The sequence below is a fragment of the Talpa europaea genome, assembly GCF_964194135.1.
Source record: "Talpa europaea genome assembly, chromosome: 2".
NCBI classification, from domain to species: Eukaryota; Metazoa; Chordata; class Mammalia; order Eulipotyphla; family Talpidae; genus Talpa; species Talpa europaea.
This window is the reverse complement of record NC_140068.1, coordinates 110,328,650-110,350,012: the sequence shown is the minus strand read 5'-3', so window position 1 is coordinate 110,350,012 and position 21,363 is coordinate 110,328,650. Positions and strand designations below refer to the sequence as shown.

The 21,363-nt window shown below is 49.4% G+C and overlaps 2 protein-coding genes across 2 annotated transcripts; both read right to left on the bottom strand.

Annotated features, from left to right (window-relative positions):
- Nucleotides 1–2,662: 2,662 nt before the first annotated feature.
- Nucleotides 2,663–14,031, bottom strand: LOC311188238 (antigen peptide transporter 2-like; the record flags this gene model as incomplete). Its single annotated transcript, XM_084259385.1, is given in 12 exon segments — nucleotides 2,663–2,887; nucleotides 3,256–3,392; nucleotides 3,729–3,888; nucleotides 5,583–5,756; nucleotides 5,931–6,119; nucleotides 8,319–8,447; nucleotides 8,591–8,788; nucleotides 10,644–10,849; nucleotides 11,103–11,233; nucleotides 13,329–13,443; nucleotides 13,529–13,851; nucleotides 13,853–14,031. Coding segments are annotated over 12 exon segments (2,166 nt in total).
- A 2,543-nt stretch (nucleotides 14,032–16,574) lies between these two features.
- LOC311188237 (proteasome subunit beta type-8-like) lies at nucleotides 16,575–21,055 on the bottom strand (the record flags this gene model as incomplete). Its single annotated transcript, XM_084259384.1, is given in 9 exon segments — nucleotides 16,575–16,663; nucleotides 16,819–16,895; nucleotides 17,770–17,897; nucleotides 18,271–18,400; nucleotides 18,829–18,889; nucleotides 18,892–18,933; nucleotides 19,061–19,172; nucleotides 19,806–20,090; nucleotides 20,864–21,055. Coding segments are annotated over 9 exon segments (1,116 nt in total).
- Between the last annotated feature and the right edge of the window lie 308 nt (nucleotides 21,056–21,363).

Here is a 21,363-nt window from a genome sequence, read left to right as displayed (position 1 = left end):
GACTGTCTCCACACTGGGCAAAGTAAAGGGGGTGGAGATTGTTTTGGGTTCCAAAGAAATTGATGAAGGCACCTCTCAAGTTTCCCCCTGTCTATTACATTCCTTTGGAAAGGGTAAACTGGGACTTAGTGGGAAAGATACTGATGGTAAGTGACTAGAAGGGAAAATTAAGGGGCAGGGAAATGAAATGATATTGAGGGTTAGTAGGGGATAAATAAAAAGAACAAGAACTCTGAGACAAAACAAAATTATGAATATCTGTGGTAGCAGACAGACCACACTTGTAGGGATTTGTCTGTCTAGGCTGAATAGTCTTACTGTCAGGAAACATTTACCTGTGTCTTGCATAAGGTTTACCTGGGAATTTCCCCTGAAATAACAAATGTTGGTGACATTTAAGATCCTAATTTCTGTTGCATTTCCTACACTAAATATCAGGATATTTGAGTTTTCATCCCAGCATTATCTGTATGAGTTCAGGCCAGTTTCCCTATCTATAAAGTGAGATTTCACTGCTATATCACTTTAAAGATGCCGTCCAGATTTAAAGTATTATGATTCTGTGGGTGTAATGATACTGAAGCTATCAGAGGATTTTTAACAGATTCTAACAATTCATCTTCTTTCATGAGGGGTTGCAGTTTCATAAGGTTGGGGGAATATAAGAATTATCATTCCCATTTTAGAAATAGAGGAAGGACATTTGGTAGGGAGAAAGAGGGATCAGACCCACCTTCTGTCTCTCCCTAAATGCATATTTCACCCTCAGTGACAATGGAAAGATAAATAGCTGTGGGGCAAAAAGGCAGCAGCAGGGTGAGTCAAAGGTTTGTCTGCAAGAGAAATTCCCTACTCTGGCCCCACCCTACTCCCAACACCTGCCAAGCAAGAGAAATCCAAAACAGCAGACATTCTGGCTGGCTTATTGCCAGTGCTGGAAAGTAGCTGCTCTTCCTGGGAATGTGCAAATTTCACTTTCCTAGAATAGGAAACTTCAAAGGTAAGTTCCGCCAGACAGCAGTGATATGCACCGTTTTGTATTTTCAATATTGAATGCACAGGGAGAACAGTGGAGGAAGGAGATTAGTTTATTTATCCAACAGCCATTTATTTATTGTCTACTATGAACTTAGTCCTGCGCCAGGTGAAGGTATAAAGCTTAATAAGATATTTCGCCTTTCCAGGAGCTCAAGGAAAGGGCACTTTCTCTCACTGAGGATATAAGGGGAAGCTTCCTGGAAGACCAAAACCCTGAGTTAAGACGTGGAGAACTTGGGTACATCAGGGAGGTGGTGCAGGGAATGTCAGGGAAAGCTTGCCACCACAAGCAAAGAAAGTCTGTGGAGCTAACTGCAACAGGAAAGGGGGAGACAATCAGGTTGGAAAACCTGGAGTGCCCTCAGGGAGCCCTGGGCAGAAAGGGAGGATGCGCAATGGAAGGATTTTACAGAAGTGACACAGACCTCTGTGCCTTCTAGAAAGAGAAGCGACTTCATGAAGAGTGGCTAGAAATGGTGATCAACTCTGGCAATGAGAAAACCAAAAACTGTGAGTGAAAGTTAAAACAATGGCACAAGAGAGAACATAATGGATTCAGAGGTACTCAACACTAGAAATAAATGAATTTTATTTGATCTCAGTATGAATTAGAGATTAGGGACACAAGATGCAATGTAATTTATTGGTTGGGGTCATGAACTCTGGGGTCAGGCCTGGATTCAAATTCGAAATCCACCACTCTGTGACCTTGAGAGAGTTATTTAATCTTTTCCAAATTTGGTTTCCTCTCTATAAAATGGTTTTAGTTTTCAAGATAAGGATTAAATAAGATAATACAAACCTCCTAAGTTTGAGGATCAGAATGAAGTAAGACAATAGATGAAAAACACATCGTGCCTACTCATTAAGCTCTATAAATAGTAATTATTATCAGTGTTTTAACACTGTAAATTACAGAACTACGAGCAAGCTTCCTTCTACTTGAATTTCCCCAAAAATATCAGACACCAGTGGAAATGGGGGAGGATACAAAAAAGGCAACCTCATGAATATTTATGTCATTTTAGCTATTATGTATCTCAAACAATAGGCTACCCAGGCTACTCTTGTAGCCATGGTTATTAAGGTAAAAAAAATCACTTTCACTTTTCTTTTTTTTTTTTTTTTAAAGATTTATTTATACAAGAACTGGCGTATAGTCAGAGGCACCGGAGGGTGACAGAACTCACCAGAGATAGAGTGGGGAGCAGAACAGGCAGACGGACCAAAGACACTGCTGAGGGGAGCAGCGGGTGAGGCAGGAGAGGTCTGCTGCGCCATGTGAGTAGCTCCCTGGCCAGCCGGGAATCAAACTGCACTGCAGAAGCTGCAGACAGCTTCATAGCGTGGCGCTCAACCCAATGAGCCACAGGGGAGGCCCACATTTTCACTTTTCTACATTAATGTGTGCTATTTATATATTGTGGAAAAAATATTTAAACTATATTTACCATTCACCACTCAGGGCCAAGAAAAGCACGTGTCTCCATGAAACCAGATATTTGGACACAGACAGCACCGAGGCCCACCAGGAGAAAGCGCTTGCAGTCCAGACAGCCAACCCAGCTCCAGGAACAACGCCCAGGCACAGCCCAGGGAAACTCAAGGCAGGAGCTAACCGGGGTCATGAAGATGCCCCCGTAATGGGCCCAGAGTCCTGGGGCTCCTGCTGCTGCTGCTGCTGCTGCTGCACCAGTAGGGAATATAGGTCCTGCCCTTCCATGAGCTGGGCTTGCTTCTGCAGCTGCCCCTGCCTCAGCACCAGGATCTGGTCCGCACTCTGAAGTGTCTGCATCCGGTGGGCAATCACCAGCACCGTTAGGTCCCCTCGGTCTTTCCAGTCCTGCACCTGGGAGGGGGGGTGTCACCACGCTTAGGAAGAGAGGAACAGGCTGGACACCACAGCCCACTGGGCACCCTCTCTATGGCTTATGGTAAAGACCCCGTGAAACATGAGAAGGCAGGGAAAAGCAGAGGAAGCTCCACACTGCCCTCAGTGCTGTGCAGCCAGATGACGGGCAGGGCAGCCCTGGAGGGAACACCACCCGGGAAAGCCCACCAAGCACCTACTCTCCATCCCATCCCCCACCCTAAGAAGGCGCTGATACTCTGTCCACTGGTGGCCATTCATCCTCCCACTGCCCAGCTCCGCACAGGCTCGTCCTTCCAATGTGACCCCTCAGGCGCCTGTCCCCGGCCCTGGCATCCGGTACTCACGGCCTGCTCACACTGCACGTCCAGGGCACTGGTGGCTTCGTCCAGGATGAGGACGCGTGGCTCCCGCACGAGGGCCCGGGCGATGGCCAGTCGTTGTTTCTGCCCCGCAGCCAACAGTTTCCCTCTCTCCCCTACATCTGAGGAAACCAGGGAAATAGCCCTCCTCAGAAACAAGGGGCCACCACAAAGTCCTGCCCAAGGGCAGGCCGACTCCGAGCTGGTGTCCCCCACACCAGTGAGGAGGTCTGAGGACCTGGGGTAGGGAGGCGCAGGTGGCGCCGCTAGGGGGGCTGTGCTGCATCCGGGAACACAGACCTGGGCGCACCGGAGGCCCAGGTGGCCCAGGAGGCCGTGTGGTGGGGAAGGCCAGACAGCGGCAGCTGGGGAAGGGCAAGGGAACGGCCAGCATCGAGTGAAGGGAACTCAACCTCACCCCAAGGGTAAGCTCCAGTTTCTTTTTCGATGGGAGGTACCTGTATTTAGGCCGTGCTCCATTTCATCTATGAACTCATCCGCTCGGGCCGCCCGGGTGGCAGCCAGCACCTTCTCCTCGCTGCAGCTCTTCAGCCCGTAGGCGATGTTGTCACGCACAGACCCCGAGAACAGCACCGGCTCCTGCCCCACCACGGTCACCTGCACAGGGGCACAGAGACAGTGTGAAACCCCCACCTCACGCCCTCCTCGCCTCCTCCCCCAGACCTCCACCATCCCCGCGCTCTCTCGCAGTTTCTTCTCCGTCTCCGACTATAGTGGGAGCCATGCTACTCATGTCATCTGACAAAAGTCCGGGCATGGGGCAGATTTCTGAAAAATCAGGAATCTTGTTAGCTGACTCCAAGATTCTCCTCATTTGTCTATGGCTAGTTTCTACCATTGCTAAAATACGCATTTAAAAGTAAAACTGCAAATACTGAACAATCACTGAATAACCAATTTGATGACAAATGGCACTGCATGATACAAATATTACATTTTTTAATAAAATTAGCAGTCCTCTGCCAAAAAGGCAGCAATTCAACATTTGGCTTTACATTAACAAAGTGAAAAAACTTCTAGGAACAAAAGGCTGTAAACATCTATCAGCCAAGTCTTTGATATAGAGATGTGGTCTCCTGAGGCAAGAGGTAATTGGAGAAAGAAATTCCTTTACTTTAAAGTTAAAGATAACAGTTGGGTGGCAGAGGCGAGCCATGCTCCAAGTATAAGAAGATTCCTGATAAACCAGGAGGCGCCATAGTTGACTCCTGCTAAATTCTTCCTGTTTGTTTAGGGATAATTCCCTTGGATGTGAGAATTGGTATGGTAGCTGTTAGAGTATGCATTCAAGACTAAGTCAACAGCAATATTGTGACTGGTTGAGCTAGTAATCATGGCAGCACAAATAATGCACTCGGAAATGGTCAATGTTACAACTACTGATATGTCACATACTGACCATTTTTGAGAACCTAAGGCTATAACCATGCCCGGTCCTGGCCCTGATGAAATATTTGTAGTTCCTTAGAACAACAACCAGCAACCTTATGGAAGATGAAATTGCCCCTTGATCTTAAAGTTAAATACGGAAACTAGGCTGACTAGATAAAGTAGAAGAGTGATAGGTAGAAAACTCTTTGTTTAGATTAGGAAACTTCCTCCCTTAATTGAGAGCTGGGGGCTAGGGAAGAGTCAGTGTGGCTTGCCTGGCATGAACGCCCTCCAGGCCCTTGGTTTCTTAATATCAAATCAATATAAAAACAACATACTATAAGTAATGATTTATATATAAAAGCCTTCTGTTTTTTACTTTAATCAATTAGTTATATGTTAGTCTAAACTTTATAGGTTAGTTAGAAAATAATGTCTCCTTTCCCCCAGGTAACTTCCTGCCCTTCGTTTCCCTTAGCCCTTAGTTAATTGTTCACCATGGCAAACTTAGAAACGTTAGTTGCAGACATATAGGCTTTTTGCTAGTAATACAATAACTGTTGGATTGTTTAAAGTAAATAACCATTTTGAAAACACTTGTTTAGCAACTGTGCCTTCTTTAAGACAAAGAATAATAAATGTTACACCTCTGCCGGAAGGCAAACAGACCCTTGGCAGCTCCTGAAAAAGAACATGTGATGATTATTATCTTCCTACCTTATGCTTGTGCACTCACGATTTGCTTAGTATAAATAAAGGCTGCTGAGACCCTCAGCAGGACGATGCCTGCACCCTGATCAAGTGTCTGCGTCTCCTCATTTCCCCTTCCCCCTTTCCTCGTGTTTTCGCGGATGCCTTCCCATCCTTCAGGAACCCCTGACACCCAGACTGCTGCAGCTGGCTCGCAACATCTGACCCACCTGTCGGTGCAGGTAGCCGTGTTCGTACAGGGAGAGGGGCTCCCCATCCAGCAGCACCTGCCCCCCTGTGGGCTGGTACAGATTCTGCAGCAGGGCGGCCACGGTGCTCTTCCCAGACCCGTTGGGCCCCACCAGGGCCGTCACCTCACCAGGTCGCAGGGTGAACGTCAGCCCCTAGAAAAGCCGGGAAAGAGTCAGGAGCCTCCTTCCTCTCCCCTCTCTTTCTAGCAGCAGGAAGATCAGCTTCTCGGAGGTAAACGCTCCGCTGACCATGGTGCCTGAGCAGCAGGGGTGAGGGAAGAACCTTCACCTCCCAGCGCCCCCCCCCAGCCCCACCCCCGCAGGCACCTTGAGCACAGGCCGGTCAGGACTATTGGGGTACACGAAGGTCACTCCCTGGAACTCCATCAGCCCCCGCAAAGTGGAAGGGGCCAGTGTCCCCGGAGGAGGCAGATTGGGCTTTCGGTCCAGGTACCGGAAAACCTTCTCCGCGGCCCCCACGTTGCTCAGCATGTCCCCACATATGTACACCAGGGTCTGGAGAACAAGAGCAGAACAGGTCCGTCCATCAGCGCCACTGGAACCAGATCCCAACGCCCCACACACAGCCCGGCACACCTCACCCCGCGCACCTCCCCTCCTAAAACGATTTTCTGCTTTCCAATGTGTGGTTTGGCTGGAATTTAAAAGCAACATGAATACCCCAGTGTTCCAATTTACAATGTAAGGAGTGAAGACAACCACGCTCCCCCCACCTAGCTCTGCCCTGACTTCCAGTCACTGTTTTGTGAACTTATGCGGGGTTCTGCCTCCCCTTCAAAGCAGGCACTCTGCATACCTCATCTTTGTAGCCACCAGAAAGCCGAGCACAGCCCTGCACATATAAAAGATGTTATAAAAATATTTAAGAAAGGGCCTCCCTGGTGGCACAGGCAGTTGAGCACCACACTATGGGGCTGTCCTCAGCCTCTGCAGCGCAGGTTTGATCCAGGCCGGCCAGGGAGATACCCACATGGCGCGGCAGACCTCTCCTGTCTCCCCGCTGCTCCCCTCAGCAGTGTTTTCAGTCCATCTGCCTGTTCTGCTCCCTGCTCTGTCTCTAGTGAATCCTCTCACCCTCCTGCACATCTGGCCTGTACCCCAGTTCTTGTATAAATAAATAAATAAATATCTTTCAAAAAATAAAAATATCTAAGAAATGAATCAGAAGGAGAAAGACAAATACGGTGTTACTCACATGGAGAAACAAAACAAAGGAACTGATTAAACCAAAACAACCCTAGAAATATGACTGCAAAATTGAGGCTACTAGAGGGGAAGGGCGGAGGTGAGAACAAAGTGGGGGGGAAACGGTCTATGGTAAAAATCCATGGGTGCTTGGATAGTGGGGGTGCTGTGGTGACATACATCTGAGGAGGTGTGAGTCTATTCCCCTTGATCATATACAGTGCTGTAAACCAATGTTGCCTCAATTGACTTTTAAATGAAATATTTTACTATAAGGCTGCTTAAAATGAAGGTCTTCCAGAAGTCATCCACACAATTTTCCACTTAACCAGGAAATACTTCCCTCTAAATGCACAAAATCATGTTGGTGTATTCTGTAGGGGTTTACACTGATTAATAAATACATCTGAAGCTTGGGGGGGAAATCAAAATAAATAAATAAAAATAAATATATCAAAGAAAGTCACAAAATAAATCCAAGATGAAGCAAATACTTAATTTTGAAAACTGGTAAATACAAGGAAGGAAATAAATGTTCATTCTATCTTTCCTAATCAAATTGTACTACCAGGTAACCAAACAGCAGATGAGGGGAAGTCTCCCTTGAGAGGTACATTCCAGCTGATCAAGGAAGGAAAGGTGGGGGGGGGGTGACACTTTGCCCACTTTGATGATCTAACTGGCCTCGGCACCAAGTCTCAGTGCTGATGCTTCTCCCACATCTGTAGGCAGACACAGGTACACCGATATACAGGTACAGGAGAGAGAAGCGTAGTACATGTGTACTTGCATTACATGTGTGAATGAGACAAGAGGAAATTTGACCACTGATTATATTTGATTCATTTTAGAAATTATTGTTATGTTTTGGGCTTTATGTTGTTGTTTGTTAAGATTTATTTTTATTTATTTATGCATACAAGAACTGGGGTGTAGGCCAGAGGTGCGGGGAATGAGAGCATTCACCAGAGACAGAGTAGGCAGAAGAACAGATGGATCTGCTGAAATGCGCTGCTGAGGGGAGTAGCAGGAGAGACAGGAGAGGTCTGCCGCATGGGTTAGCTCCCTGGCAGGGGATAGAAGTGATGCTGCAGTGGCTGGTGATTGCTTGATAACACTGAGACTTTAACCCCTGCACTGCCAGGGAGGACCCTTTATGGTTTTTTTTAATGTTTATATTCTAGCGATCCATACTGAAATATTTGCATATAACGCTATGTCTCAAATCTGCTTCTAAAAAATATGTGTGAGGGAAGTAGGTGGAGATACAGATGAAACAAGGTTGGCCAAGAGCGACTAATTGTCAAAGCAGGTGATGCAGGTTTGTTATAGTTTATCTTTAGGAGGGGGAGCATGTATTTGAAATTCTTCATAACAAAATGAGTTGGGTTTTTTGCTTTGTTTTGTGTTCTTAAGGAGAAGAAAAAAAGCCCAAGTTTCAGAAGATCAGAAAGAAAGGGGGTGGGGGAGAGTCAGGGAGAGAGGAGCAGGCATTGCCCGCTGACTCACCTGAATATTCTGGCCCAAATTCTCTTGGTAGAGCAGAAAGGAGAGCAGCCCACCCCGGGAGAGGGACCCACCCAGGATCTGCTGCAGCCCACAGTTCAGCATAAGCACCTTCACACCCAATCGCAGGATCTGGAAGGGAGAAGATGGGTGAGTATGGGAAAAGGGTCTCCCCCTTTCTTCCCCTTCCTGTCCCTATGACACTGAGCAACAGGAGTAGCATCAGGTTGTCTGCCCCCTCCCCGAGCCTACCCACAAGCCACTCAGGCCCTCACCCTCCTAAAGAGCAGGTAGATGGCCCGTTCCAGGTCTCTGTGCCACCTCAGCTGCCGGCATCGTTCAAGGGCCTCCTTATAGCAACAGACCTCCTGCTCCTCGGCCCCAAAGCTGCGCACGGTTGGCAGCCCTCCGACGGCCTCACGCACCACCTGCCCTGCCTTGGCCACTGCATCCTGGATCTCCAGAAGCACCGCCTGGAAAAGCAGGACAGAGATGGAAGAGGTTGACTGGTCAGAGGCAGCAGAACCCCATGTCACATTCCAGTCGTTGGGGTGCTCCCCCAATTTCCCTAAACAATACCAAACTGTCCTCTTTCCCTCTTCCTTACATTACTTTCCAGAAGGACTAATGAGTGGGAAGGAGGTTGGGAACAAAATAAGGCAGAGCTCTCAGTGCTTTTGCTTAAACCTTCATTTAAGGTAATTCATACCACTCCCACTATCTGAATGAAAAAATAAATGTTTTCCAGAAGCAACAGCTAGTTAGAGAAGGTGGAGATAGTCTTCAACATGGATCAAAGATGTATACAAGAAAGCTAAAACCATCAAACCCTTAGAAGAAAACACACAGGGATGTTTCTGACACTAATTTGGTAATGATTTCTGAGCTTTCTGACTCCCATTTTGGTAACAATTTCTTAGATATGACACCAAAATGAAAAGCTACCAAAAACAAAATTGAATTTGCCAAAATTAAAAACCTTTGTGTTTCAAAGGTTTATCAACAGAATGAAAAATGAAACCCACAAAATGGGAGAAAATATTTGCAAACCATACATCTGATGAAGTATTAATATCAAGAATATATAAATAACTCCTACAACCCAACAATTAAACAGCAATTTAAAATTGAGCCAGGACTTGAATGTTTCTCCCCCCCAAAAAAATGAAAAAAGGCCAAAAAGCACACGAAAAGAAGCCCAGTCTCACACAGCATCAGGGAAATGTAAATCAAAACCATGATGATATATAACCTCACAACCATTATGTCTGGAATGTAAAACACACACAGAGAAAATGATAAGTTTTGAAGAAGGGTATGGAGAAAGTGAAGTGAGTGTGTATTGCTGGGTGGGAATGTAAAATGGTGGAGAAAGTGAAGTGAGTGTGTATTGCTGGGTGGGAATGTAAAATGGTGTAGCCACTGTGGAAAACAATATGGGGACTCAAAAAACTTAAAATTACCATATGAATTCTACTTCTGGGTATAGACCCAAAACTATGAAAGAAAAAAATCAAACAGATATCTGTGTACTCATGTTCATAGCAACAGTAGTCACAACAGTCAAGTGTTCATCCACAGATGAATGGTTAAATGAGGTCTATGTATCAATGGAATAGTATTCAGCCCTAAAAAAGAAACATCTGACCCATAGATGAATCTTGAAGACAGTATGCTAAGTGAAACAAGCCAGTCACAAAAAGGCAGACATTGTAAGAAAACCTGGAGGAGCCGAATTCATAGAGAAAGAAAGTACAGGGAGACTACAGGCCTGAGGGAGGGGGAAATGGAGACTCAGTATTTAACTAGCCGGGGGCTCAGTTTGGAAAGTTCTGGAGTGAACTGTGGTGGTGGCAGCACAACACCATGAACATTCTTACCACCAGTGAATGGCACTTAAACATGGTTATAAGGTAAGCTTTCTATAAATATAATTCTATAAATAAAATTTTAAAAAATTAAAAGAAGGTGGAGCTGACATTCTGACTCAGGATTCCTGTAAATTTATCTCCTCCCCTATACACCATTCATACTCCTTCTGTTGATGATAACGGGGATCAGTCTCTACCTAAAATCCTCTTAAGAGGGCTTTCCTAATCATTTATGGAGAAAGTATGTGTGGGCTCTTTACAGAAAAATGTGCTTGCATTCTCTCTCTTTCTCTCTCTCTCTCTCTCTCTCTCATACACACACACACACACACAGAGGCCTGGGGGGTGGGGATCTTAGACTTCTGTGGCCTGTCAGAACTGCTGCTCTAAGGATTGAAAAGAGAAGACTCTTAGGGGAGCTTGATCCTTCCAGGGACTCCCCAGCATCCACATATACCTGGCGGCGGAGGCTGTACACCTTTTCGGCTGCAATGGCAAGAGGCACGTCCAGCAGAGACAGGAGGGTGAGGCCGGGGGACAGGCTGAGCATGAAGCTGTACAGCCCCACCACTTTGACCAGGCTCCGCAAGAACACGTTGGCATTCAGGGGAAGCCAGCGGCTCATCAGGGTGGTGTCCGAGTTCATCCTGGAATTCAGCTCCCCTGGGGAGGACAGAACAGGTGAGGAAGCCCTGTGTAATGACAAAGCCCCAGAAACTCTCCCCTGACCTTCCCCTCTGACACAGCCCCCTCCTCCAAGTGCCTCCCTCTTCCAGGTGCCTCCCTCACCTGCGGAGAGAGCCAGGGGGTGCCTCACTGCCCTGCCCCTCAGAGAGAAAGGCCTAGCAAGCAGGCGCCAGGGGAGCAGAACAGGCAAGGAATGTCCAGGGAACCCCAGACTTGGACTCCACCCCACCTGTCTTCGTCTCCTGGAAGAACCCGAGGTCCTGGCGTAGAAGGGAGGAGAAAAGCTGCTCCCGGATCCGCAGGTTGATACTGGACATGGTGTAGAGGAAGGAGCCTCCACGGCACCCAGCACACAGCGCGCTGCGGGGCGGGGGGTACAACAGGTGAGAAGAGGAGAAACATGCAGTGACGGAGGGAATGGGGGAGCGCAGAGGAGAGAAGACATGGGATGAAATAAATGCACAGTTGGAGAACTATGAGGGGGTGGAAAGAACAAATAAATGGAGGGGACAAGAGGGGCAGGAATAAACCAAGGACCTGGTGAGCTAGTGTGGGGACAAGATCACAACATGCAAATCCAGGGGTGTTGGTGGGGTTCACTCTGTGGGAGGTCCAGGAGAGGACAGAGTGAGAAGGTGTGGCTTCCGACCTGACCCGCCTGCTTTCCCGCTAGGTCCCCCTCTGCCTCAGTCTCTTTCCTCCCTGTCCCCAAAGTGCCTCTTCCTGGCCCCAGATACTGCGTGGCAGGGACCGTAGCCATGACCCCCTGTCCTCACATTCTCCGGAGCCCCGGAGTTTCGCTGCCCTCCCTTCGCTCTCCTCCCTGGAGTTCGAAAATTCCTCTTACACCAGCCAGACTTATCATAAGACAAGGAAACATCAAGGGGGAAAGCAGGTATTTTACAAAATATGGATTCCTAACACAAATTTAATTACTGTGGTGAGGAGGCTGTTGGGACAGCTGGACGTGAAATGATGAGGGTTTGGACGTGAGCACAGTGAGGATGGAGACAAAGGAGCTGTAGCTGAAACTCTGAAAGTAGATGTGACAGGGCAAGAGCATGAGAGAGGCACCAGGGGTGCCGCCGCCTGGGGCCTGGGATATGATGGTTCATGAGTGCGAACAAGAAGAGAAGACATGGGCCTCCCCAGTGGCGCAACAGGTTGAGCACATCGCTGTGAAGCTGGCTGCAGCCTCTGCACCGCGGGTTCGATTCCCGGCCAGCCAGGGAGCTACCCACATGGCGCAGCAGACCTCTCCTGTCTTGCCCGCTGTGCCCCTCAGCAGTGTATTTCGGTCCGTCTGCCTGTTCTGCTCCCCACTCTGTCTCTGGTGAATTCTCTCATCCCCCTCACCTCTGTCCTTGTATAAATAAATAAATCTTTAAAAAAAAAAAAAAAGAAGAAGAAGAAGAAGAAGAGGAAGAGAAGACAGGGAGGAGCATGGGGTTTTGCAGCCCCAGGCATGTGGAGTGTGAGATGAGAGAGGTCGTCGATGGGCAGGTGAGGGGGCAAGAGGTGACAAGACTGCTGCTGGCACAGGGGTCACCTACAGCGAGGGGCTCAGTTAGCACAGGGTGGGATGTTCTTAAAATCTAAAGAACTGATTTGTGAGGAAAGTTATTATTTAAGGGTCCAGAGTAGGTAGAGAGGATTGAGAAGAAGAGAGACATAAAAGGTCACTGCACAAAGAGATCAATAATAGTTTATTCAAATGACAAACACTGCAGAAAAGCAAAGAGAACTGAGAACTGATTTTTTTTTAAGCCATGGACTCATCAATAAATGTACCTATGGGTGACTGATGGCAGCCAAGAACAGCAAGTACAGAATGAAGGTGTGAGGAAGAAGTGGTTTGGGGCATTCTAAATGGAGTCTGACCATAATAAAGGTGTGTTATGGGGAGGGGGTACCACGGGAAGGAGAGTGAGGTATGGGTATAATTATGCTTGGGAGCGAGCACCTCCTTAAATTTTGCACCCAATGTGCACCCTGTTCCATTCCTGGCAAATAAGAGAAAAAGAATGAATACGCTTGAAAAAAAAATGACAAGATGAGTTAGGAGGAAGGGTCAGGAGGAAGAAACAGGCCCAACCTGATTTTGGAAACAAAGCTGGGTGGGAGGTAAGAGACAGGAAAGAGAAATGGGGGTTCAAGAAGAGAGCGATGTTGAGAGACAGCAAAGAGACATTCCACGTGACACCCAAGCCCCCTCTCTTACATCTGCTCAGGCTTCCATCTACAGTAATAGAATGTAAACTCTGCAGATGTTGGATAAATATGGTGAAATGAGGAATGAATGAAGTGATGTGAAAATAGAATGAGTAACGAAATCCATGCATAATTAAGTCTAAGTATTGGGTGTTTTGTGCACAAAAGGGTCTGAAAACGGAGGTAGGAAAGTGAGGGTCCTTGGAAAGGGGGCTAGCAAAGGACCCAATGGCCGGTCACCTACCTCCCAAAGGAGAAGACACACATGAAAAAGATGGCACCGGCAAAAGCATCAGGGTCAAAGTCACCTCCCAGGATATCAATCACACCACCAGAATAATGTGGGATTGATATCTCACCTGAAAGAGGCGGGAGAATACAGTTGAAGGCACCGCCCAAGGGGTCTTTGCCCACCTTCTAGTCTCCATGCCTCTCTTGACTCACCCAACACCGCAAGAACAAGGAAGATGAAGGCAGCGATGAGGAAAGGCAGGTCTGGCCTGGAGAGCCGCAGCAACCTCCACATCAAGGCTTTGCTGTTCTCCAGGCCCTGGTCTCCCTTCTGGGCTGCAGGAAGGCTCAGCACAGCCCACACGGCCCAGCCTGGCCCCGCAGCCCCAAACCCCAGCAGCAGCCAGCTCCAAGAGGCGGAGGCCACTCTGGCGGGGGGAGCACTCAAGGCCCCGGGGACCAGCGCCCTCAGGGAGAGAAACAGAGGGGTCGCCAGGCACAGGGGAGGCAGCAGAGCCCCCCCCCCTCCCCCGGCATCCCAGCAGCCCTCCCAGCGTCAGCAGCCACCACAGCCCTCCGAGTCGCAGCGCCCCCTCCAGCCATAGGCCTGAAAGGCCCCGGGGCAGCAGAGACCCCAGAGACCCCTGGAGCAGCCAGAGTAAGGCCAGATCGGCCAGCAGCAGGGAGGCCCAGGGTGTCAGGTCCGGGAGCCGCATGGCGTTACCTGCTGGTGGAAAGTGAGGTATTGGAGAGGCGGAGCCCCAGTCCCTGTCCCCAACTTCGCCACCCTAACTCCACCCATCCCGTCCGTAGGTTCTCATTGTATCCCATCCTGCCCAGAAAGTTACCCTGGGGGCCCGCGCGCCCCAGCACCTCCCTCCTACAGCGGCAGGCATGCTGCGGCTGGGGCGCCGAGGAGCCCGGCCGCGGGTCCCCCGTCCTTTTTAACCCCTTGCTCCCGCTGCCGGCGAGCTCTCAGGGGCCCGGCGCCGCCTGCCCGGCTCCCTGGCCCCCCACGGCCCCTCGTGACCCGACGCGGGGGCACGGCGTGGGCAGGGGAGAGCCGCAGCCCGCTGGAAGGTGGGCAAAGACCCCCGGCCCGGCGGCTCCCGCTGCGTCCTCCCGCCTCGCCCAGGTGCGACATCAGCCACTCACCTGCCGGCCGCGGCTCCGGGGTCCTCCGGCTAAAGGCTGAGGACGGAGCGCTGGAAGCGCCCGCGCCGCCTCGGCTCCACTTCCCCTGCCCAGGCTTTCGCTTTCGCTTCCCGGCAACGCCTGATTCCAAGCGCGGCCAGAGCAGGAGCGCGACACCCGCAGACGCAGAAACCGATCCCAGCTCCTGGGGCCCGAGCCAGGCCCCCTGTGAGTCACGCGCCTTTGGCAACACTTACTCGGTAATAGGAAACTACTGCGGTTTAGAAAAATTGCTAAAGTTCTTTCATAAGCTGGGATGCGTTGTAATCGAACAAACAGTGATTTTTTTTTTTATTAAAAAGAAAGGTTTATTTATTTATGCAAGAACTGGGGTACAGGCCACAGGCTCGGGAGGGTGAGAGGATTCACCAGAGACAGAGTGGGGAACAGAACAGGCAGACGGGCTGAAAATACTGCTGAGGGGAGCAGTGGGCGCCACAGGAGAGGTCTGCTGCGCCAGGTGGGTATCTCCCTGGCCGGCCGGGAATCGAACTCTTGCTACAGAGGCTGCGGACAATGTCACAGCGCTGTGCCACCAGGGAGGCCAGCAGTGAATTTTCTTATCTCGGACTCTGAACCTGTTTTTAGAAAACTGTCTGCCCTCTTCCCCCATTTGCAAGGCCTTGGGGTGAAAACAGATCCCCATTCTGAGCAAAATACACAAAGCATTTCTCCTAAATAGAAATCGCTAGCACCTCTCACCTAAGTGGGTTTCCACGTGGAGATTGGCGCCTGAGAAGGCCCTGACCCTTCTCAACACCACACGCTGGGCAGAGCACACCTTCATATCCCTCAAAAGTTACGCTCCAATATATGTTGGGAGGCCTTCAACATAAGAGGGAAGTGGACTTTGTTTCTTGGTCTATTTTATCATTAATGAAAGCAGTAAGTAAGTTTCTATAGGTCCTACCCTACCAACAGCCTATCCCTGAAACTTGAACATTTGTTTATTCCAAAAATATTTCTGCAGGTTGAAACTATCCCCCAAACTCAAAACATCCCGGAAGGAAGGACCACTTGAATTCCAAACCATTCCTGAATGCTATTGGTGTGATTACCAATAAGTTATTTCAACTTTAAATATAGTTGAGGGTGGGATGTGGAGTTTGAAGTAGGGGATTCCTAAAGTTTCCCCAACCCTGTCCATCCTGGGATTTTGAAGATCTCTTCCTACTTTCAAACTTAACCTCTCCTTAACTGAACTTAACTCTCCTCTGGTGACCACCCATGCTCTTTCCTGCAGTCCCAACCCATTCAGAAAATCACACTATGTCTGTCTCACTTTCTAAGCTGGTTACTTTTTCTGCTCTCAACCCCCTTATGGGTTTTCCTTATCACCTGTCTCTTAGGTCATGACCCTGTCATCTTCCGCTGAGCATGCCACAGGGTAACACTGAACCTCTAATATCCATCTTTATATTCAATATCCAATCTGTCCTGAATGTTAAGGTAAATGGGCCTGTGTTTATAATTACCACACATATATGTGTTGGAAGCTTTTTCATCCAACTCTACAAACTGAAAAGCAACTGTTCTAGGTGCCCTACTTTCCAACACCCAAACCATTACCAATGAACCACGGGGCAGTTTCCAGCTCATATCCCCACAGGAAGGACCCCAATATTAAATTGCAATAATAAACAAACAACCATGGTCAGTCTTCTTGAGATCCTGGAGAGATGAGTGTGGCAAGAAAACCCAGAGAAATAGTCAGTAAGGCCCTGTTTCTTAGTGAGGATTTTGAATCTTCTCAAGAAAACCTTCTCTATTTCCTGCCCCCTCCCCAACAACCACAGCCCAAGTCCACTAAGCCACAACAGAGACATTTATAACTGTTTTTCCTTTATTATGCTTTGTGGAGCCCCCAGAAGGTGAAGGGAGGTCTTTCTGGAAATAGAGAACACAAAAAACGATAAGCTCCTCCCAGCATCTCTGGCAGCTGGCCCAGCATCTCTGGCAGCTAGTCCTCCATCTCTGGGCTCAAGCGAGGCCCCTCCTCCCCTGGGGCATAAGCTGGTCCAGGCCCCTGAGTTGACCAGCTTTCCCTTATTGGCAGCCACCACCGCTACTGAAGGGCCTCCTGGTACTGGTGCATAAGGTCACTGACATGTGTGCTTTCCACCTCCACCCAACCATCTTCCTTCATGTGGTACCCTGTAGGCAAAGGAGAAAGGACATGGAGTCACCATTGTCTTCACACTCTGAATGCCCCTCTTCTGATTCTGAAACATCCCTCACACACACTCTGCCTCCCCTGAGTCTCCCAACCACAAAACCATTGCCTACCCCCAGGAAGCGTTCATTCTTACTATTGACAATGCCTCCAGAATAGTTGGCTTGGTGGGTGGTGTGAACAATAGCCCTGCGGCCTCTTTGGTCCTGAGATCTGGCCAACAGCCACTGTCCATTGCTGCAGGGGGCTTTGTTGCCCCAGCCAGATAAGACACTGGCAAGCAGCTAAGAAAAAGGGCCTCACACCATGGGGCTGAAGATTCCTTGTGCCTCACACTGTGGGGCTAAAAATCTAACATCCCTTTGTTTTTTGTTCTTGGTCATAAAGAGAGAAAAATTTTCTCAAAAAGTACATTAGGCAATAAATTACATGTATCAGCATACTGCAAGTAAATGGCACGGAAAATTATCTGTTTAGAAAATTAGTTATTAAACAATTTGACCCACTTGACAATGGGAGACAATTTATTGTACATATCTGACAAGCAATCCAGCACAACTATTGTAGTAAGTCCTTCTTTTGCTTTTTTAGAAGTTTCTTAGGAAAGTTTTTAAATTAAATTAATTGTGTTAAGGAGTTTCTAGGTAGAAAAAGTTCTGATAGCTGAGAAGCAGCTGGTCTCCGGCTGAAAGCCATATGCGTAGGAGAGTCTTTTGATGCTTAGGCTTTAATCTGATAGGGGTGTACTGGCGGCTATCATCTGTCTTAGGTCATTGTCTAGCTGAAATAATAAGTTTTAGTGTAAGGTTTGGTTTTTTTAATCTATTAACCTTGAAGTCTACCATCTAGTGGGACCCGTAGGAGCCAGTAGTCCATGGGAATAAAATACACTAATTGTTTCTGCTTTGCACATGATGATGTAATTTCTCTGCTTGCTAAAAATGAATAAATAAAGACCTGCTGAGTCTCTCGGCAGAAGATACTTGCACCTCATCCAGTGTCAGTGTCTCCTCACTGCCTCATCCCCTTCCCCTCAGCCCCTTTTGCTTCACCTAGGCCGTCTCCTCCTTTCAGGGACTCCTGACACAACATTTTGCCGAAAGCTGGTCTCCAGCAGTCCATGACCCTGTAGGCAAAGGACCGGCCACTGCCTATGAAGAACATACTTCCTGAGAGCCGGGTCCCATTTTCATCTACATAGTAGAGTCCAGGGCCCTGTGGAGGAAAGAAGGTTCCAGGCTGGAACAGAGAGGGCGTCGTTAGTAACACACAAGCTTAAGTGTGAGGCATGAAAAGTGGACAAAAGAATAAGAATTACCAGGAACATCTGGACTAGGACAACACTGTGGTAGCACTATAGAACTTTAGGAATAAAAAGGAAAAACAAACTTGGAATCAGCCTTTTTAAAAGAGACAAGCTTGTGAAACACATGTAGTGGTCCACCTCTGAACCAAGAGCCAGCCTATGGATCTGCAGAACATTCCACAGCCCAGCATTCTCTATGCCATGATCTTGTAGGGGAGGAGGGGAGAGTGTATAATGGGGAAAGAGATCTCGTCCAGGGTTGGGGACATGGAGAGCACCCACCTTCTTGTCCCAGCTACAGGTCATACTGCCCATGCAGAGGCCCATGCCCTGGTAATGACACATCATGTTGGAGAGCAGTTTGGAGGCTGCTGACACTGAGATCCGTTCCCCATTCCACAGATAGTACAGCCTGGTGAGGATAGGGTTAGGGGAGAGAGAGCTCAGTGGTGGCAGGAAAAGGCTAGGCCTCTGATGGACCCACCTGATGGGCAGGAAATGATTGATGAGATACACACTCAAAAGGAATGGTTTTATCGAATCTAATAATCAGGAAGGGATTTGGGATTTAAATATCTAAACCACATATAGAAATCTTAGTAAATGATACTCTCCCACCAAGACTGATGGTGTCAGTGCTAGATAATTAAATTATCTGGCTTACTGACAGGTGCACAGAAAGATTTGAAAAACACTTTATTCATCATCAAAACATTGGCACTAAGGTGTCCCATGAGCCTGGGATGTGGCAGGAGTGTGTGTGACTTGAAGGATCCAGGATGGAGGATGGGACGGACCAGCAGATTTAGAAGGGAGATGAGAGTCCTGGCCTAACTACACTCCTTGGCCAACAGCCACTCCCAGTACTGACAGTCTGCCACAGAGCCAGACATGGTGCCAGCAGGTAAGGGTTAATCTCAATCACCTTATTCACCCTTAAGTTAGCTGGAAGAAGATGGAGTTTTGCGAGAGAAAGAATGACCACACAGCCCTCCCTGGGTGTCCTAAATCAATGTCCATATGCACTTTGCTGCACCAGATTCTACTATGGGACACACACTCACCAATGTACACTGCCCGGCCCTGGCCCAGGAATCTACGGCCACAATCACTCCATGCTGGCCAGAGTGGTGGTGCCATGAACCATCTCCATTCCTGGCCAGGGTCTGGAAGAATTCGGTGGGCTAATGAGAGAGAAGAGGCAGAAGAAAGGACAATGAAACCTTCTGCAGGAGGCTCCAGAACAGGGACTTAGAGAGTGTGGAGTGAGGAGATCACAGAAATTCTCCAGCCATCAACAATGTAAAGTTTATAACCAACCTCTACAAGGAAGTGACATGGGAGAAAGAAGAGAGAATCTGCAGAAAACTTTTCCATTTTCCAAGGCAATAGAAAGGAGAGGAAATAATTGCCTTAACTAACATTTTAAGGATTCATTCCCATTCATAGAATGGAATTAACCCTCAGAAAGCATGTTTCTTAGTAGTATCCCCATTTTGCAGAACAGAGAGTGAGACCTGCATGGAGTCACTTGTCTCAGGACACACAGCAGTGAGTGGCTGAGGCCAGGCTTACAGCCAATGTTCATAGGTTTTCCAGAACACTCCACTGTCCCTGTCTTATGAGGGCCTCATAAGGACTTGGTGAAATGTGTGTGATGAAAAAATGCAGCAAAGGCTCTTGTCTCCCGATGGGAGCCCTCCCCTCTCTTCTACCTTTTGGCCCTACTCTCATTTGCTAAGGTCGGGCTGTCAGCCCGGATTCCCCCCCCCCCCCGTGGCCGCCTCCCTGGTGGAGGCCACTAGCTCTCCTGCTACAGCAAAGTCCCTCCTGCGGCCCAGGGCTTCGGAGACCCTCAGGGTGGACATTCCGTTCCCCAGCGCCTTCTTCTGCACTTTCCCTTTCATCTCTGAACTGCATTCCCAGGGGAGGGTGAGCTCTGGAGATCGCATGGAGAAAGGGTAGTGTCCAGGGTCCGAGCGAAGCCCGCTTCCCGCGTCTGGGAATGCCCAGTCGTCCTGCTGCCCTCGCCCTCGGTGGGGGGGTGGGGGTTGCTGCACACCTCCAGCAGCGCCTTGATCCGCAAGCACCCGCAAATCTGTCTGTCTCCAAGGAGGAAGGAAAGCGAAAGCCTGCAGCCTTAAGGGGAGGGAACCAGAATTTTTTTTCCCACATCCCCCTGACCTTTGCAGGACGAGGCCAGGGGGATCTGGGGCCGGGAATATCACATTGGGGACCGGCTTCTCTGCTCCTCCTTTATGAAGATTGGGGAAACAGTGGGGCTAAATCGCCAGAAGAAGGGAAGAAAGAGAGAGAATGGGCTTCGAGAGCCTCTTGGCTGTGAGGTTACAACGGGAGACACCAGCTTGCCGGGGCATCCTCTGCGCGCGAGCAGATACCGAGGGTGGGGGTGGCCTCAACCAGAAAGCTGGAAGTCTGCAAGAAGCGGGGAGCAGTTTCGTGTCGGGGGGATGGCATGAGATTGGCATCGTTTCATAAAAGCCGGGGAGGAATAGGAGTTCGTGGGGTCATTGAGGCCAGAGCACCTGTCTTGGGGCAACTGGCCACAGGCCCGCGCGCGGCACGTGGGGGAAAGGGACTCGGAGGGGAGGGCGCGGCGCCTGGTAAAGTAGGGAGGTGCCCCTCACAGGCCCCGCCTTCACGCCCGTAGCCGCCCGCCGGAACTGTCCGTCGGCCCAGGTCCTCCCGAGGAAAGCTGGCTTCACCGGGCGTCGGGGTCCGCTAAACTCAGCCAGTCCTCGCAACCTGCGCTGGGATAATCTGCCCAGCAACTGTTAGCGTCACAGGATGGGGGTCCAACCAGCGCCCCGCCCCGCCCCGCCCCGCCCCGCCCCGCCCCTCCGGGACGCTGTACCGGGATGAGCTCATCCCGGGATGAGCCCGCGGGAGAGGACGCGGGTGATGGGGTGGTTAGTGTGAGCTCCTCGGCGGTGCGCTCGCACTTCCCCTGGCGACCTGCGCCCTCCAACTCCCACCTCAGATCAGGCCAAGGCTCAGAGCGGCAGCCGCTGGTGCCCCGAGGGCCCTGCAGCCCCTTCCAAACCATCTTTGGCGGGGAGTGGGGAAGCGAGGGGACAACTATAGGAAATAGAAAAATTAAGGAAGAAGACAGTGCCCTGAAGGCTCTGAAACACCGAAGATGCTGAAAGGCGCCCAAGCCCGCTCCTGAAAGGGTGCAGGGAAGTTGTGAGTCATTTGGGGACTTGGGGGGGTGGGGGACACGACCAAGCACACTACAAAACACCACTTTTATTATAAAAACCAAAAGCCCAAGAGCCCACGGGGTATCTAGGAGCCAGCATATTCCTTGGTCATATTGGAAAGTAGAGATCCCACTACTTTCCAAATATTTAA